The 20186-nt window shown below is 42.0% G+C and overlaps 1 protein-coding gene across 16 annotated transcripts in view; it reads right to left on the reverse strand.

Moving 5' to 3' along the window:
• The window catches only part of LOC306833597 (ERC protein 2-like), a 141293-nt gene that overhangs the window by 59510 nt on the left and 61597 nt on the right, over positions 1-20186 (reverse strand). For 14 of the 16 annotated variants that reach the window (XM_079358958.1, XM_079358957.1, XM_079358959.1 and 11 more), the window contains 3 exons: positions 17675-17768; positions 12464-12616; positions 8973-9133 (listed from right to left, as the gene is read on the reverse strand). In XM_079358958.1, the coding sequence (XP_079215084.1) occupies positions 8973-9133; positions 12464-12616; positions 17675-17768 (408 nt within the window). The remainder of the gene's footprint in view (positions 1-8972; positions 9134-12463; positions 12617-17674; positions 17769-20186) is intronic. The other 2 variants (XM_079358956.1, XM_079358955.1) reach the window with 1 other exon arrangement.

A 20186-nucleotide genomic window follows, 5' to 3' on the forward strand; every position in this document is an offset into this window, starting at 1 on the left:
ATACCTCAGTGTTTGTCCTATGTGTGTAATGCCTTTGTAGTGGCTAGCGTAGCTCTCTTGTTACACATACACATGTTCTTTATGGGCTGGCTAATGGAGCCGAGCTCTTCCTGCCTCTGTGATGTGGTTTACTGTTGTTTGATGTGTTAAGGAATCCAGCATAGGAGAGCACCCCGAGCTGATGTTATCACATAAAAGCCCTCGCAATGGAAGAAGACACTCAACTCTCTTTTTAAACTTAATAGAGATCTGTGTCCCTGTGAGGCTGTATTTGTATTTCTGTGTGTGTGTGTGTGTGTGTGTGTGTATGTGTGTGAGAGAGAGAGAGAGAGAGAGAGCGAGAGAGTGCCTGAGCATGTGTGCACCATTTCTATAATTCAATCGAGTGTGTAACCCAAGGCCAAACACACACATTTGATTTCAGTAAATGCTGAACCCTGAGACCTCTGACTTGAATGGACCAGAGAAATGTCAGATATTCCAGGGAACATGACATTGACTGTGAATGTGATTGTGTGTGAATGTGTATGTGTTTTCATTTGTATATAAAGCAAATGCAGCCAAAAGTCCTGCAGAGTAGAGTGTTGTTGACGTGGGATAAATGTAGTAATTTTTTTTTTTTTTTTTCTTCCTTTCTCATGAATTATTTAGTTTGACAAAGGTATGAAATATAGTTCTGAATGTATAACAATCTACAGAGTGCAGTTATTATCCTTTAAAGATGCTATTATAACCATCTCTGAGATGCAAAACTAAAATCATTAACAAGGCCCAGTGTATGTATTGAGCCTTACATGAAATACAAGCTTAATGATAATGTGTGGGTGGGAGGAGGGTGGGGGTTTGAATGGGGGGGATTTGCAACATAATTAGCATGTATTCTCCACACAACAAAAAGAGAGAAGACAACACAGGGTTGCAACAGGTAACACATACGTATAAGGATACATGCCACCACAACGTCTGTAACCTCATCCTGTCTCTAAAGCTTTGAGCTGCTTCTGAAGTGACGCACTAAAATGACAAGAGATATTCCTCGGGTCTCTAAACTTGACTGTAATTACTCCAGACATAACACAAACCCCTCATATCGGAGCATTTATGAATGGCCACATTCTTAACAGTAAACACACACATTGACTATGTTCTTTGTTTAATACACAGCTTAGAAACCATACCATTGTCTTTGCTCACAGTTCCTCCAGTCATTCCTGTCTGCAGGAATCCTGAGTTGTTTGTTTAGAGTGGTGACCAGTCCTGTCTCTGCACTGTCTGTCCGCCCACATCAAGGCCAATTTTGTGTTATTGATGCGAGCTTAAAAGATCAAACTGCTGTTGCCATCTTAAAAAGATGTGACGCTTGCACCAAATAAACTTTTGCTTTGGGGTTTTGCACATTTTTTTCCCCCCTCTTGACGTCTCTTTTCAGTGAGCTTTTCTTTTTCTTGGACATCAACTCAAATATTGTAAAATTGAGACAGAACTTTTATTGCACGGTTGTGAAACTTAACAATGTCTGTGTTGCTTGTGAATGGTAATTTCTCCCCACAAACAAATAAAACAAATAGTAGTTTTAGTTTTTAATGACATTTGAAGTCCTTGTGGTGAGTTTAAATCCAGTGACCCCCTACTTTCTATTCTGATTTTTTTTTTTATCGTCTTCTTATTATCTTTCCACCCTTCTCCTTTCATTTCCTTTTCTTCATATAACCTCTCATTTCTTCTTTTCTCGCCCCCTTTCCAGGATACTCACTGGTCCCAGGAGAGCAGTCATGTTTCCAATATGTCTCCATTTAAGAGAGACCAAAAGAACGAGAGCATGGCCATAACCAGAGCAGGAAAAATCATCACATAGCCACTGGCACGGTCTGCTTATCTTTCACTCCTAATAGCTCTTATGCTCTTCAAATCATTTCACACATGCACATGCACACGCACAGACAAACAGAAAGCCAATATCATGTATGCACATGTTGTTCTGAGTGTCCAAACACCTTCAGTGCAAACCAATGAGGATACAAAAGCTCATCCAAACTTGCTTGGGCTGTTTCCTGCCACTGCCGAGAAGTGCATAATGATAATTACAGTTTGGGTCTACATCCCTGAATTAACCAGATCAGACAAACACACAATCCAACAGTGCCAGGGGCGGCTGTTGTGTAAGCTGCCTGGTGTGCAGTGCTGGAGCAGAGCGGTGCTGGGAAGAGGCCTGTTCTACTATTGTTCTCTATCAAAACCTCCTGGGAACAATCTCAGCAAGACTGCGAGACTTGTGGGACCAATAAACGTTCCACCAAAGAGTCAGAAAGACGAAGTCCTTAGACAGGGCTTAATGTAACAATCTGTTGCTCCGATTGAGGGAAACTGGGGTGAGAATGTGTAGAAATAAAACTTCAGAGACATGAAGAGAGCTCTTGAAATTGTGGCGTTAAAACGTTTTTGTTTTTTTCATAAAGTAACGTAAAAAAAAAAAAAAAAAGGAAGCAAAGACAGGATAAAGACAAACTTCGACCCAGATGGAGACAGACAGACGTAGCTGGAGAAGCCACAAAGGAGAAAAACAGGAGCTGGGGCTCAGGTGTGTGTGCCAACCCGACTCCGAGGTGTTTACAGTGTGTGAATATGTGCCAGTTAAGCACCACTGACTCACTTGTGTGGGTAAACTAGCATTTCATGTGCCCATAATGGTAAACCATGAGGGCACTTCACCAAGCCACTGTTTAAATGGCTGTTTTACATCGCAGCACTTTCAGCAACACATCACATACAGCTGCTTTTAAAACAACTCACACTGTTGCACGTAGTCTCTGGGAGTTCGGTTAACCCTTCATTGATCGCATCAATATATATATATATATATATATATATATCTCCCCACCTTGCTAAATTAAAATCGTCTTTACTGGCATCACCACATCTTTCAACCTTCACTGACAACACCTCCTCCCTTGACCTCCCCTTCCTTCTCCTCATTCCTTTGATGACCCCGGGGGCATGGTCGTCGTTAAAGAGGCCGTCATTGGTCACCTCTGTGTCCTGTGTCCTGGGTTGCCTTTTTTTTATGGCTGCAGGTCCCACCTCATCAATTGCCCGCTCATGCACATACACTTAAATGCTCCCTCACACACACACACACACACACACACACACACACACACACACACACACATATGCACATAAACACACAAGGCTTCCAATCAATTAGTCTTGAGACTTAAACAAGCGGTCAAACTCTGGGGTGTTAGTCTCCCTAAGGCCAATCAGATTGTGCTTTCCCGAGACTTCTCGGCCAGCCAAATTATACTAATTAGCTGTGTGTGTGTGTGTGTGTGTGTGTGTGTGTGTACGTGCATGTCTATGTGTGTTTGCGACTGACACTAATTAGCAAGGCTAGTGCACCTACTTCCTCAGGGCCATTTCCTGTGATAGTAATTATTAGGTATGTGTGATAAATTCCAGGCCTTCTTCCAACCGTCCAGAGATAGAACAAAAGAAAAACAGAGTAAAAGAAAGGAGAGGGATGGAGAGAGTTTAATACTCAGAGGGAGTGAAAAGAGGTCGACGATAAAAGAGCGATGAAGGAAAAATAAGAGACAATGAAAGAATGATTTGACTCCAGAGGGGTGAACTGTTTGGCAGCCCGTTAGTGAGAGAAGCTTTCACAAGCAAGATCTTCCAGTTTCCTACTTGATGTACCAACTAAATCTTCTGTGGTCGACTGTTGTCAATCATTATTGTTATACTATTGTTGTTATAGTGTGTCATATTCACCTCATCTTCACTATGTCAGTCTTCAGTTAAAGACAAGAAGTTCTTTCTTACTCTGGAAACACTCACATTTCTGTCATTTCGATCAACTTAGCTTGACAAACACAAACATGCACTTTTTTTCCCCCAATATTCAACCAATGCCTTGTTCAGTTCAGCATCAGCTTCATAAGACAGCTCAAGCCTTTAGGCTCCTTAAAGAGACAACACTTCTCATGGCTGTTACATGTCTAACAAATCCTTCTTACTATGACAAGAAGTCAGCAGTTAGAAAACATACGTAGTAGTCATTTCTGATTAAACATTACATGTGATATTCCATTACAAACTATTTAATTGGAGCAGCTTCGGGTGTGTGTACTGAGTACCTTCTCTATCTTTGGAAGTTTGTTGTCCGGCACCTAGTAATTAAACTTTCTTGGATGAGTGTGCCTTTTGTAGGAAGTCAGCAGTTCCCGTACTGTGCACAAAAAGAGTGTGCGGTCAATCTGTGTGAGGGGTTACCAGACTGATGTCGGGGGTTGCATATTTTACAGGACATACAAGAAGCAATAGGTGTGCCAATGTTTGCAAACGAGTCTGTGTGAACGTCGAGAAGATGACAGCCCTGGATCTGTCCTGATTGGTGTGTTCAATATGTTTTTTTTTTGTGGCCTGTAAAGTGAGTGGAGAAGGGGGGGGGGGGTCGTTAGGCCAATGATGAGCACCTGGCTCTGGTTCCAATGCAGCTGAAGAAGCTGCAGACCCAGAGCTCTCTCTCTCTCTCATTCGTCAGATGGACTGCCAGGGAGCACATCAGCTCCTTACTTACAGCTTGATTCTTTTTTTTTGTTGTCTCACTCATCCACACACACATTACACTACGGAGCTTACAGATTTGGCGAAGTTTACTGACGTTATTGGGAGTGAGTATTGTTAAAATAAACCACTTAAAGCGTTGAAGTTTGTTGGCTCTTTTATTTTTGGCTTGTTACAAATAGGAGCCAATTTGTAACAAGCCAAAAAAAAAAAATTAATGAATTGAAAAAGCCATAAAGGATGCTAAAGCAGCCAAACCTTGAAATAAGCTGGCTCAAAAAATGGTGGTTGCAGAGTTCAATTCAAGAGCATGATATTGTTAACTGTATAGCGTCTGTCATGTACTTACAGTACTGAACAAGAACTCACAAGCTGGATCTCCATATATACGATGAAGCCCTCTATTGACCAAAAAAACCTCAAAGGAGGAGGAGGAGAAGGGTGGGCCCTGACATAATAACACACCTACCGGCCCGACAGTCGACACACATGTTGAAGGTAAACACGCGTGTCAGAGGGCACGGGAGCACAGACAGACATGATGAATGGCCCGAAGTTCCCACGAGGCGACACACATACAAACTTGCTCGTAGAGAGAGGAAGGTGATGTGTGGTCAGCCCCTCCTTCATCACTGCAACACAGAGAATCCCATTCACACAGCGCCAAGTAATGTCTCATCATTACTTATCACAACAATGGCACTGTAACGCCACACTTCTTTTTTTTAACATTTGAGTACACGTATGTGTCTGCATGTGCTGTTTAAGACTTTCTGCGTGCAAATTTGAATTACTTTTTTAAACCAGATCAGTAAAAACAGTGCTGCATGGTTATATGGAAGAACGTGTCAGTTAGAGTTTTTTGGTGTAAATGATGAGTGTGTGAGTGCACATGTTGAATATAAGTGTGTGTCCAGGCCCCTCAGAGAGATCAGTGAGCAGGGACATGACCTTGCCAGTACAGCTGGTTTCTCTGTGTGTTTAGTCAGAGTAACCATGGCAACAGCTCTGTGCAGACAGGATGTATACATCAGAGATTTTAAAAGTCATAGCGTCGCTACTGCTCTAAGCTTCATTATATCGTGGATTACTGTAACTTAAGGGACACAATCTATATTTAGGACTGCAGGATAACATTCATTATATTTCAATTCCCTTTGTCTCAATGTTAAAGCGTTAACGGCACACAGGAAAAAAAAATGTTGAGCTTTAAAGACTTACTAATTTTAAAAAGTACGTTTCTATTAAAATAGCCCACACGTTGGAAGCAAAGATTAAATACTCAGCAAAAGATGCTGTTTTTAGTCCATCACATTTCAAAGGTTTTGGTAAAGGGATGCCCCAATAATGTTTTTGTTTTGCTGCCGATTACAACAATGATCGTCATAAAGTGAGCTCTGCCAATGCACTGCTAATAATGATCATGTTTTGTGTTTTGTTAAAGCAGCTGGATCAGCTGGTTGGTCAATCTACCCTGCTTAGTAAGATATACTGGGACCTTGTACAGGTGGCAGAATAAACATATAAAAAGGAAGGCAACAGTCAACATGCTCTCGCTTACTTTGTTCAACAGAGCAGTTCAAAAACCTCCCAAAGAAACAACGCTAAAAATAAGTGTCCTACAGTAAGGATAACTGAATGATACAAGAGGATGATTTATCACATATAACGTCACATGTGGAAGTAGTATTGGTTGCTGTATGTTGTGTTTTACCCTCACCAGTCCCCCCCCCAGCTCCTTGTCAAAACAGACTCCTTCCTCCCACCTCTTACAGCTCTACTTCATCTTCCTACCCCTGTTCTTTCCTCCAGTACTTCCTCCATCTTTCTCTTCTTCCCTTCCTCCACCCGTCACTCACTCTATCATTCCTTTTTTTTTCTCATTTAAAATTCCCTTAATCTACTCTCGTTTTCTTTACTCGTGCTACTTTCAAATGTCTTTAATCCCTCGTTTTGCCTCCATGAAGCTACTTTTTCTTTGCTCCATCTTTGTTCTCCTTCACTAGAATGTAAAAAGAGATAATAATCAGTTGCATCATCAGTGTCTACAGTAGGGTCATGTTTGAAACAAGGCATCACAGTGTTGTGACACGGTGCAGTATCCCCCTTAGACTATAGAAACACGCCAATGTCTACCTATACCCTGTGACCCACGACTTGTTTAATGACTAGCTTCTCTGAAAGCCATCTGTACAACAGTGAGTGTGAGTGTGAGTGTGTGTGTGCTTGCACGCGTGAGAATACTGTACAGTTTGGTGGAAACTCAATCTGGTGTGGGGTGACAGAACAGACCCTCACTGCTCCTTACACGTCAGGCATTTAGCCATATACTGTATGTGAAAAGGGCAAATATGAAAATGCACTCTCTCTCACTGTCCCCCTTTTTCCCTTACGCACCAACACAAACACACACACACACAAATGTGCAGACACCCACACATAATATAAGCTAGGAGACCCAGCATGCAATGAGAGGATATTGAAAATGATTTTTCCCCCTTCTTGTCTCTTTCATTAACAGTGTTGAAAAGCCAAGAGTCTGGTCTCTCTCTCTCTCTCTCTCTCTCTCTCCATTTCCTTTTATTCATACACACACACACACACACACACACACACACACACACACACACACACACACACGCATGTAAAAAAATACACACATACAGCTCTTCAATTCATTGGGGAACGTGCCTCACATGGTTTGCTTCAGCTGGTCTTCTTGACAAATGCCACATTACAGCGGAGTAAAGGAGAAACTTGGCATGCAATCAAACTTCTCTCATGATATCTCAGATGTGAAATTCTTGAGTTTGTGTAGCCCCTCCGCTCCACCCCGCCCCCACCTCTCATTTTGTCTATATCTTTTTATTTGCTTTTACTTTTTACCCCCCCCCCCCCCCCCCCCCTTCCTTATCTTCCCTGCACTAACTTGGACCAGAGCTCTAATGTTGGAGTATGACCCCCTTTTTTAAAGCAAGGAAGCCAACGTCTGTGCATATCTGGAGACATGACTGATTAGAAGTGAGTTCCACAGAGGTTGTGTGTTCGCTCTGCGTTGGGCATCTTTGCGGCTTGTTCAGATGTAAGTCAGGTCTCACGAAGCTTCGCCCGTCGCAACTCAACAGTCCTTTAATCCTCACCATCAGTGACCCCAAAACCCCTGCCTCGGACCTGTTCACACACATTCTGATGCAGATGAGACCCCACATAAACACGCGCGCACTCATGCCCCCTGTGCTCCCTCCGTTTGCTCTAACCAGCCGACACTGTGAAAATAAAAATGCAAGTGCAGATTGTTCATCATGACTAAAAAAACCCATATTGGTGGTCAGTTTGGATAGTAGAAAATACAACAGTAAAAAGAAGATGGTTTGTGTCACAAGTGCGTTTAGATCTCTGAGACTTTGCACTCACAAAGTATAGGCTGAAACAAATGCAAATGCACCTTCTTTAAGATCTTGTTTAATCAGTGGATCTTGTGAGGCATGATGGATATATATTTTTTTTTTGTCATGTTTATAATACACACGTGTCAGCCTTTCTCTTTTGTGCTGCGCTGACTGGCTGACATTAAAGGCATTTCTCCGCAGCACATGACAGGCAGATATGTGGCTCCCTCAATCAGAGCGCTCAAAGCAAACACACATGTAGCCGCTCCACTGACAGATCACTAAGCCCACTTACACATTCAGACAAACTCGATGACACACACTCGCACATGGAAATGCAGCCGGTAACACACTCTTTTTCTTGGGGTTTCCTTTATTCCTAACTCTGTCTATGGCTTACAGGCAAAACGAACGAATAAAACAGCTGCACAGATATTTGTCTGACCTACTCCTTTTAACTGACTGATCCACCTGAACTCAATAAATGTAACTTCACGAGGCAGCTATGAAGGATGGCTGATCCTGCTTCAAACGAACCTCAGCTCTGGTATCTACGTATATATATATAAGATTTATGCGGACACGCACGTGTAAACAGGCGAGCAGGTAAATGCAGGTTCATGCTGCAGCAATGGTGCTGCTGGGCAGAGTAGAGTAAAAAAAGGTACGCAATAAAGAGCTGAGCAATCATTGCAATGTTTATAAAAATCTGTGATCATAAACTTATACGGGCTAGGGGTTGAGTCACAACCACAAAACACTTGTGGTTTGTTTTTCTTGACAGTTTGTCTTCATGTGACGCCAGCTGCAGTTGCTCTGCAGTTCACAACAAGTAAATACAGTTTAATGTATTCTTAATGGTAAGATAGCTATGCTGACGTCTGTCTCTTACTGATTAGAAACATGCAAATAAATGATTAAACGGGGGGGAGGGAGGGGGGGAGCATATGGCTGCAGAGTTTGAGATCGTTAAATAGATATAATTACTGTCTACAAAATACAGAGCATGACACTCACTTCATCTCCAGAATCTCCTCCAGCTGCTTGCGTCTCTCCTGGCGAAGACTATTAAGGTGTCCGTCTCTTTCATGCAAGGACTGCTGAGTTGAAGACAGGTGCAGTTTGGTGGCGTCGAGCTCTTGGCGGGTCTTCTCCAAAGCCCCCATCAATTCCTCCAACTATTCAAAGAGAGACGATAGATAGAGATAGATCGATCGACAGACAGATGCTTTATTGATCCCGAGGGAAATTCAAGTTTCAGTTTTCAAGAAGCATGCAGCTGGATTACAGACACATCAGGGAATTCACCAAAGAAAGGGTTATATTCTTCTTGTTCAATGCATTCAATAAACAAGGTCTACTACATGTCTATGTATGCACAGTCACGCATACACATGGACATGTTTTAGTCATCAGGTACACATTTAGTGACAGTATTTTTTTCCTTTTTTAACGAGGGTGTGTAAGATTACTAGAATAACCCTGGACTACATCCTCTTCCACAACACAAGTATGCCCTCCAGTCATGCAGGCCTGTGTGTCCTACATCATTCGTTGATTGACAGACAGGATGTGACCTCAGGGCGTCTTTATCCCAAATCAGGAAGTGTGTAATCATCTCACAACAAGTGCTTTACAAAAGGATGCAGGGCTAGGTTGGTAGGCCTGTTTAAATGGTGTGAATGGTAAGGAATGAGGACATTTATTTATCTTTGGCAAGTTTGTGATATGAGATACTAAACAAGTACATTCTGAAGTGTTGGATCTCAAATGAACAAAGGGAAAGAAATCCAGAAAGATAGAAAAAGAGAGCAAAGGGGGAAGCACTCCATGGGGTGGAACAGGAAAAAAGGAATGGGCCTCTTTTATGAAGAGGCCAAATCGTTCACACATTTTCAGCACACTCTGCATCTCCAATGGTTTTCTAGGTGTGCTCCGCAGATGTCAGATAAAGCGCCGCTCGCTGAAGAAAGAAAGGGATACAGAAACTCTAAACGGTGCGAAAGGGACAACCTGAAGTCATCATTTCCAAGAAACGTTACAGAGCATTGTTGAAAGGCTACACGTTATGTCTCTGCCAAAAACAACATAACCTCAATGGTATCGTGGAGTTAATACGTCCAATATCAACAAGACATCCCAATGTCCAAAATAAAAAACTAAAAAAATTTAATTTTGATTTCTTCTTTTAGGCTTAAAATAATCCAAATCCAGTCTTTTCATCTTGAAAGCCAAGGGTCACGCACACACAACTCCATTTACACCCACCACATGTCTATCAAATGTCATGCGCCAACTGGCTCCCTCATAGTCCGCCATTAGTCCACCACCCAGACTAGCCCATACTTCACAATCACATCATTAATAAGGAATACAATGCATTTTAGTGAAATTAGGGACTTAATCAGCTTAACAGCGAGCCTGTGCGTGCTAATTTAGCTCAACTTCAAGGCAAAGCCCCCCAGCCAGGCTAAAGCTCGCTGAGACGGGCCCAAAGCCCCTTTAGTTGTTAAGCTGATTGGGGCTCAGAGGTAAGGGCCAAATCCCTCTTGTCCGTTTGCGTCGGTGTTGCTGGTTCAAAGGCCTAGTTCAAACGCCACTGAGGAGGAGAGAGGGAGAGAGAGTGTAACAGAAACAGAAAGAAGGGAGAGAGAGGGTGGAGATAATGAGGTGAGACAACTTAAGAAGGCAGAAGGGGGGGGGGGGGAGACGAGGCTCAGGGACAACGGATGGACAGCAGAAACGAATGCAGGAGAAAGTCAAGATAGACTGAGGGAAGTGAAGCCACAGTGGGAGACTTAGAGAGCTGGGGTGTGAAGAAAAGTGACCCATGGCATTATCTATGCTCCATTTCAGCAGGTCAGGTTAATGGAAGACTTTCAGAGCATTACACATCATGAGACTGATTACACTGGGACAGAGGGGAGAAGAAAGGGGAAAATCAAGGAAAGCGTAAGGAAAGGGGGGCGGGCAAAATGTGAGAATGTGAGTCTGGCAGGGTGCTATGAAACTGTGCCAGGGTCAGGTGATGAGGTTTCAGAAGGAGCTGTTCCTCTCTTTACAATTTTAACACCTCCACACACACACACACACACACACACACACACACACACACTCTTCTCCTCCTGAGTGTGAGGTAAGGAGTGACGATGGTGTAACTGTATGTTAATGGTAGGTTGACTCGCTAACTTCTCATTCTCAACCTCTCTTGACGTCACGCTGGCATGTGAAGATTACAACACATAGCAATTAGCATCACTGACTGAGTAGCTTCAGGGCCAGGTGTCCATTGTAACCTGCAACTGTACTCCGGTTCAATATGTGTCAAGCACTGTCGCCAATATGACTGTTACGTGACAACTTTGGCCACACATCTGTAAACTTAGGTCAAAGCTGAATCATCCATCTTCATGCATGCGAAAACATCCCACAGACATAAATATGTTCTTTTCTTCTGGACTTCTCACCGAATCAGAATATTGTTTGATAAACACAGTATCCATGCTGACCGTAAGTCGAGCGTGTGAAGGAACAGAAACAGCAAAGAAAAGGAAAAAAACAAGCCACAGTTAGCGTTGGCTCTGAATTTTCTAAACTCAGTTTGACCTTCTCTTACTTCCCCTCTTCTGCCCACCAATCTCTTCATCTTCTAAGTTCTCCTCTATCAGTTTTAAGGCTATTCAATGTGTGTGTGTGTGTGTGTGTGTGTGTGTGTGTGTGTGTGTGTGTGTGTGTGTGTGTGTGTGCGTGTGCGGATGTGTCTGATTTGAGGAAATACAGCCGCCATTCTGCCTCAAAATGTTAATTCTTGTTTTAACCACAGATTGCTCTCATATTACTAGTGGCACTCATAAGTAATGCAAGGTCATTCTCATTCAAATGCACGCTCACACCGGGAGGAAACGCTCTCCTTCTGCCTGTTTCTCTTTCCCACCACAGACACACCTACGCTCTCACACATTTAGAAATGCACACAAGCGTGCTTTTTTTTTTTTTAGGGCCCTCTTAAAGATGTGAGCAGCTGGCAGTCAGAGAGGGAGGGAGAGTGAAAGCACAGCCTGTATACAGCTATACTACAAGTGTAAAGATGTTTTAATGAATTCTGATTGCATGCACAAAAAAGTGACAGGATGTCCAACATTACGAAAGGAGAATGCTCAAAGTCTTTTTTGTCTAGGGGGGAAAAAAGAGTATTTTGAGAGTAAAGGAGTTAAGGAGAAAATAGAATAATAGATAGTGTATTCTCCATTTTGTCATAATGGTATTTGTTGTTTAAGAGCTTCATAGTAAGTTATGAGGGAGCTTGATAACCAAAGTTTACCAGCAGTTACACTTTTGGCCACATGGGAGTGCAGTTAAGTTCTCAATAATTTGGCACTGGTCCTTCTTGTTCCAAGGTGAGCTGTTACCTGCACTCCTTTAAAAGCTCATGTAAGGATGCGTGACATTACGTGCGGGTTTATGAGTGTGTTTTGGTCTTCCATCAGTAGGTGGAACACTTAGTGAACCTGTCTCTGCGCCTGAACACGGTCAGCCTCCTCCTGCGCCCAGAGAGCCTCCCTATGTGCCGAGGTGTTCATGCTCTCCCTCAGTGCCTTCTCCAACTCCCTGATCCGCTCCGCTGTGTCCCGCATGGCGTCCTGGGAAGCTGATAGAGTAGGCTGAGCAGCGAAATGAGTTCACAGGAGGAGACGGAGGTTTGGAAGCAAAGTAGCAAAAATAGTTATTTTTTCTTTGAGTGTGGTTTGTTTTAAAAACTCATCCTGATGGGTTTTTTTCACTAAGATATCAATGGATCTGCAAAACAGAACATGAGAAGAGGTTTATTTGTCAGTCTTGTAAAATAGTAACAAATGAAAGACTTGAGGAAGTGAAAAGCTGTGGTGAAAGAAGAACAACACTTTGATAAGAAAAAGCAAAAAAGAGAGTGATAAGTGATGGATGGTTTTGTAAGTGCTACGAGCTTTGCCTACATCTTTGAAGAGTGTGTGCATGTGCGAGTGTCTGAGCGTGGCGTGGACGGTGTGTGTTTGCATGCACAGTTTGTGTGTGGCCTCTCTGACACCTATGGTGAGTGGGGAAAAGGATCCCTCTCCACACTGGGTGATGGAACTGCGAAAGAAAACACTGCCCAGAAATAATAAACCCCCGACTCTCACTTTCATTTAAAAAAAAAAAAAGACTTTCTCTTCTTCTCCTCAAAAGTTGACTTGGCTTTAAGTTCACACGTTCACACTTTTCTGGAAGCCATGTGAAGCCTTTGAGACTAACTGGACAGAATGTTCTGTTACACTTGTTGCTAAACACAAAATTAAGAGGTGCCAAACTGATTCTCATCAAGTCCATGTAGACAGAATTTAAAATAGCAAATGTTTTGGATAAAAATGGGTAAATATAAAGGCTGACATATAAACAACAAATCATGAAAAATCACATCAATATAGCCATTGTCTGTCAAACCTCACATTAAGTGAGGAAGCAACACTTGGCTCATACAAACTGTTCACTGAATGCAATGACGAGCAGTAGAAAAACAAACTAAGATTTGTGTGAATTAAAATCAACACAAGATAATTTCACAACAAAGTATGAAACGATCTTATTTTTTTTAAATTTATTAATTTTGTCACTTGTTTTCACTTCATCACAGAAAATGACCATAACCTTTCAATTAATAGCCCGAGCCTCTATTTATTTATGTCTGTGAATTTATCATTTGAAACAGGAAGTAGACTTAAGTATGTATAGCACTTTTCTAGATTTGTGACTACTCAAAGAACTTTAGCACCGCAGTCACATCTACCCATTCACACACTGGTTGCATGGCCAAGGCATAGAAGGTACCGGAAAAGTGACCATCCGAAGTAACTGATCCCATTCATGCACATTTAGACACCGCCAAAAAAGCAACGCAAGCAACTTGAGGTTTTTTACCCATGGACACAACGGACATGTGACCCTCTGCTCACGCGATTTATTTAGATAAGTTTAATGCATTTTCTAGCACAGAAAGCTAGCATTTTGCAAAGGTCTGTATTATATTTAGTGGACCAGTGTCATATTATTACTCAGTCTGAGAGCACTCACAGGAGATACAATTTGTGTATTGTATAAAAGGAGCTCCAGGCTCAGCAGTGCCACAGCAAACACATGGCAAATCTATTGTGAGCTCATGAGAGGATATGCAAAATGCATGGAAAACTCTCTGAGACACTGCCAGAAACATGCAAGGAATGCATATGGATGGATTTTTAACTGCTGCTAATAAATATTCAAAGGTGATAAATGTGCCCTGGGTTCATACCAGTATCATAAACACACTCAATGAGGTGGAAAATGACATCACACCAACTCAAAGACTGATGTTCAAATTCATAGGTCATATCAAATGTAATGGATTCATCATAAAAAAGAATACTTATGACAAGAAGGCTTTGAAATAGTCTTATTTAGTAATACTGGCTTAAACTGAAGCAGTACGATTATTCTCGAGTGTGATAAAAAAAGAAGAAAAAAAAAACAGTTTGAAGCTAGCCAAATCACAAGTGGATACTTGTGGATCGTCACGTCAGCATGGCACAGCTGGAGGTGAGCGACCAACACCCACACACACACATACAGAGGCAGCCTGTGTGTGTCAGCAGAGCAAAGTTGTAATTGGATGTGACAGACAGCCAGTAATTCGATGCACCAGAATCAACAAGTTTTGGTCCAGCACCGCCAAGAAGACAGAAACACTCACATGCACGCACGCACGCACACACACACACGCATGCCCTGCTGTGAAGAGGCTACCACGCCTGGAACCCTGTTCTGTTGAATCCTGCTACCCATCGATATGTGCTACCAAGCAGCTCTGTGCAGCACAGGGAGTGTTATTTGTTAGAGGCTGTTTAGTCAAGAAATGCTTCCTGTTGAGTCAGGATTTTATATCGATTTGGTATTGGGAGCATTATTTGATAGCGGATAATTGTCCCTTGATAAAGGCTTCCCCTAAAATCTGTGTGCTCCCCTTACTCTGAGAATGCATGTGGAGTGAGTAGTACTTTAATTTTAATTCAGTATTATTTCATTGGGGCGATGGATAGCCTCTGCTAACGTTTTGGGCTATGGGAGCAGTTTTCAACGAGGCAGCTCATCTCAACAGGAGTGTAAGTCACCCAGCAAGCAGTCTGCCTCTGCGTGCGTGTGTGTGTGTATGTGTGTACATGTGCCCCATATACTGCATGTGCGTGTCCGCCTCTGTCTGTGCACATCAGCGTGTGATGTGAGTTTTAGTAGTAACAAGAGAATATTGCTGGCTGTTAGGAACATAAGAAATGGGAAAACAAGGCAAAGGAGATAGAGAGAGTGGGGTGGAAAAGGAAGATAATTGCCTCTGCACCACCAGTCATCACCTTATACTCTTGGGAAGGGCCATTATGGAGTCTGGCCCTTCTTGGTTTGATGGAGGGATTATAATCAGTTAAATAAACGAGCAGAGAGTGAGAGAATGCATATTTCCAGCTGCTATGTACCTATGATCCTTAACTTCACACAGGCGCGCACGCACACACACACACACACGCACACACACAGGCATACAAACCACTTACCCGCATAGGCAGAAAGGCAGACTGGAGCATCTGTCTCTGTCAGGAAAGTCAAGTGTGCAGCATTTACCACTTTGTTTCATGTGTCATGATTTAAAAATGTGTAAGTATGTGTGCTTAGCCAGGAGTTTCATGTACACTTTATTCAAGTGTCCAGACGGACAGAACAAGCGAAGGTCGGGCTCAGACTACAGTTTTGAAATCCTAACCATTTGAAAAACTCTTTCCATCACACAAATATGGAGAAAACCGATGTAGAGTTTTCCTCACAACTACCTCTCGACTACAGGATGTTAAATGAGTGTGGCGTCACTCACCACAGGATATCAATTCACCTTTATGACGTTTGCAAGAGGCTGAACAAACCCCGCGATGTGATCTCTAATGATCCCACGTAATACAAGGGAGAGGCAGATGTAAAAGAACACACATACAGACGGGAACCTGCTGTGCTAACGCTCTGAAGTGAGAGAAACAGACGGCTTAATAAGTCTGGATGAGCCAACAGTTGGGGAGATACCATTAACAAGGACTGTTTAGATTGTGCCTTTATGTTTTCTATAATTGTTAGTAGGCTAGGCTCAAGTGCAAATCTGCTTTCTTTTGTAAAGACACATGGCCAGCACTCACGTTGTCGTCTTCTCTGTCTCGCTAAAGTAGAACGATCAAACACAATCATCCAGATTTGCTACTTAACAAACACGGCTAATATTTAGGGATAGTCCAGATTGGTCCCTTCGTAAAGCAATTTTAAAATCCTTCTGTCTCTATGGTGGGGGGGGGGGGCGTAAAGCCTTGAAGTGAACATTTCCGATGTGTGTTTTCTCTGTGTTTGTGAAGTGCAGCGTGGTGCGATGGAGACGATGGAGCGAAGAGATGCTATCATCTTTTCCCACATAAACTCTCGTGGAAAGACGGTAGAGAGGGAGCAGCGAAGGAAGGCGCTGTTTGTTTGTGTTTACCCTCGGAGCGTGGTGTGTTCCTGATGGAACCACAGATTAATGAAGGGAGCAGAGAGGGAGCAAAGGAAAAGAACATCCAAGTCTGAGATTGTTAAGCTGTTGTTAAAACAAGACTCATCTTTTCAGTGGTCTTACTTTAACATGCTGTTTTGTATATATTTGTAAAGATTATACCTGTCTTAATACTTTCCTCATCATATAACATTTTGCAAAGGTGCACTTCTGCATCGTAATCTAACAATACAGATACATCTAAAAATACAGTATACATTTTAATGGTCATAAATGTAAAAAGTTCATCAAAAGACAATTTTGGGTCTTACCACTTCATTAATGAAATTACATTTTACACAAAGTAAGTTTTGAGGCAAACTTTGTGCCAGTCTGACTCAAAGTTTATTTACTCTTCCATTTGTTTAAACATAGCACATGATCGGTGATAACACAATGCTACATATCTGCAAATGGCATTTATTCTTTAATCATAATAATATGATATTGGGTGAGGGGAAGAGTGTGCTGATTGTTCTCTGTATACTATCTATCACACATCTGAGTAAAGGTTCCTTTTAAAGTCTGAAGGTACAAAAGACACCTTTGGGCAACTCTCTGGTCTTAAATCAGTGAACATTTATGGTAAACCTGTTTTATATGAACAGATTTCCCATCTACTCACGGATCAAAGATGTGTTCACTTCAATAGAATTCAGACGACTCTGTCTCTCATTATGATTGTTATGTGCTCAAAGGGATAAATAAATACACGTAGAGAACACTTTCATTCCACCGTAAAGCATCAGGTAAATAGAAAAGTAAGGTAGTAATCACTCAAACTCTTGCTTGACTTCACTCACTCCTTGACAATTCCCTTTAGAGCCACTTTGCCACTGCTGCAGGCTGGCATATGGATCTGATTTCAGCCCGACTAATTGATTGTCTCTTCCAATGAATCTGGGTTACACTGAGGGTGGGCAAGAGGCATGACAGGCTGGATGGAGGTTCAACAATGCACGACTGTTCACAGCAGGAGTAAGAGAATGCAGTGATAGAAGAATAAGGGAAAAAGGTAAGTACGATAAGAAAGTATCTGTATGAGCCATACTGCCCTGTGATGAAGACCTTAACCAGAGGAAAAGACGATACAGCCTCGAACACGGCAACTAACCTGTGACAAAGAGTGTGGATGTCCATCGGTCATGACGTCTCTCCTTATCTCGCCCGGCACAATCTGCTTCTGGATGTTAGGAGACCTGATTTGCCTTCAGATGGAGAAAGAAGAACAAAGGAAGAGATGCCAAATAAATTTTTAAAAAAATCTTTAAAATAATGGAATACAAAGTTTTGTTTTTGACACAATATGACCATGGTGTTTATCATGAATGTATGAAATGATTGCACATGCCTTGTACTCGATATACAAAGGCCCCATACTTTTCTTGACACTTTTAATTTGTATTGCAGGTGGTATTTGTTGTAAATTGTAAATCAATACAATACCTATGTCCAAAATGTAAAATGTATCAATGTGCTGTGTTTTGACTGCTTTTCTTGATTTCAAAGTGAAAACAAGCGCTGCATAGGCATCCTACAAGTAAACTGCAGGATTTTGTGTTTACAGTCAAAGAAAGAAGCATTGTGCGTATGTCTAGTCTTTGTAACAAGGCAGACTGGGACAAGACACGACTTGACTGATGGAGGTGAGACACGACTCTGTAAATCTTTCAACAACCAAACACACAAACACATGCCGACAGGATATGCAAGCTCATGCACCCACACAAACTGTCAAAAATAGATGTGTGCAAAGAGGTCGACAGGACTACACAAACACACACACACACACACACACAAACACACACACACACAAACACACAAAGGGCTTGTGTTTATAGAAAAATAAAATTTAGCACCTTTAAAGATGTTGCCAGAAACACGCTCGCACACAGAATAATAAATCTGCTGTTGTGTACATTTTTGAGGTGCTGATTACAGAGCTAAACCCTCCATTAACTAACCAGCTTGGCTGTGTGTTTACCTCCACAGTTAAACCAGTTTCTTGTCATTTACCGAATCACCTAGCCACAAAACTATGGCGCAAACTCAGATAAACACAAAGCCACACACACAAATGTTAAAAAAAAATTTTTAAAAAATGTCATGAAACACTCACTCCATGCACTCTTCAGCAGAAAGACATGCACCCGCAAACCGAGGCACCACACAACAGACACAGCTGCACTTGTACACAATCTATATTTTCTCACAAACACTCTCAAAATAGAATCAAAGCACCCCGTTTACACGCTGGTTTGGCCTTCACACTAAAAAAAAAGGCATAGAAGGTACCAGAAAAGCTGACAGTGACAAATTAGTGCTTAAGGAACCCTCCAACACTGTAAACAGGCTGTGACCGAGCAGCTGCTAAAACGCGCCACATTATTATTCCATATCCACGTCGGTGTGTTTACTCAGGGTAAAACCTACAAGCTGCCCTCACATATGAACAAATATTTGCTGTCACAGTCTTGAGAATGGTGTGTGTGTGTGTGTGTGTGTGTGTGTGTGTGTGTGTGTGTGTGTTTGTCCGCTTTTACAAGTGATTTTGGTGTGTAATTAATGTGAAATAAACCGAACAAGATGATGAATAAATTGACTGCGCACTTAAAGCCCCACACACTAGAGTGCTTTAAAAAAACTCGGAGGACATTTTTGTTATAGTAAGAAAAAACAGAGCGGTAAAGGAGTACTTCATATTAAATATATATATAAATAAAATCTATTATCCTAACCCCTTCTAAACACACACACACACACACACACACACACACACACACACAGACACACACAAAGTGATGGTCCATTTCTCAGGCCTGTCGTTTCATGTACCTGACTTATTCCTGTTTTATGACTGTGCTGTTGATTTTAAAAGTTTTCTTTATCTTTTTTACGAGTGGGATTTGAAAAGTGCTGCATAAATAAAGATTATCGCTTGTTTCTGTTACCGTTATGAATTAAATAAAGGCACACATGCACGCCTATGTGAGGAGGAGGAGAAGAAATAGTTTATAGTGAGATCTTTGATGTGTGTGTGTGCGTGTGTGTGTGTGTGTTTTTATATGCTTTGAGGCATGTCTGTGAAGAACAAACTTGCCATGAGGGCCATATCAGCTATCACATACAGCCGCTACTGGCACAGGTGTATAAACCATCAGACACGCTGGTCCCCTCTGATAGCTGATACACCCCCATCGACCCATCAGTGCAAAATGAAGTAAGTGTTTTGACCAATGTGAAGGCAAATGAGGGCATGTGGAGTGTGAATAAGGAGCAGATGGGCTGGGCTGCATATGAGTGGAAAATGTGAGGGAGAAATGTGATTTGTCGATGGGCTGAAATGAGTAAATTCATGGGGGGAAATTGTATTTTATTGGCGTGACATTTCTGAGAAAGATTAAGTGAGAGGGAGAGCGCTATGCATGAATCTAGCCATTTCCTAAACTAAGCGTAATAAGTAATTCTTCACGTTTCCTTTTTTCATCTGGAGCACTCCAAATATTCACCGTCCAACATAAGCAGCTCCACTTTATTTTCTGGCTGTCAAAGCAAAGCTCTGCTCGTTTTTATATTTATATTTCCATCGTTTCATCTTTATCTCTTCAACGCTATTTCCATGAAAA

This window comes from Symphodus melops (assembly GCF_947650265.1).
Source record: "Symphodus melops genome assembly, chromosome: 13".
Taxonomy (NCBI): Eukaryota; Metazoa; Chordata; class Actinopteri; order Labriformes; family Labridae; genus Symphodus; species Symphodus melops.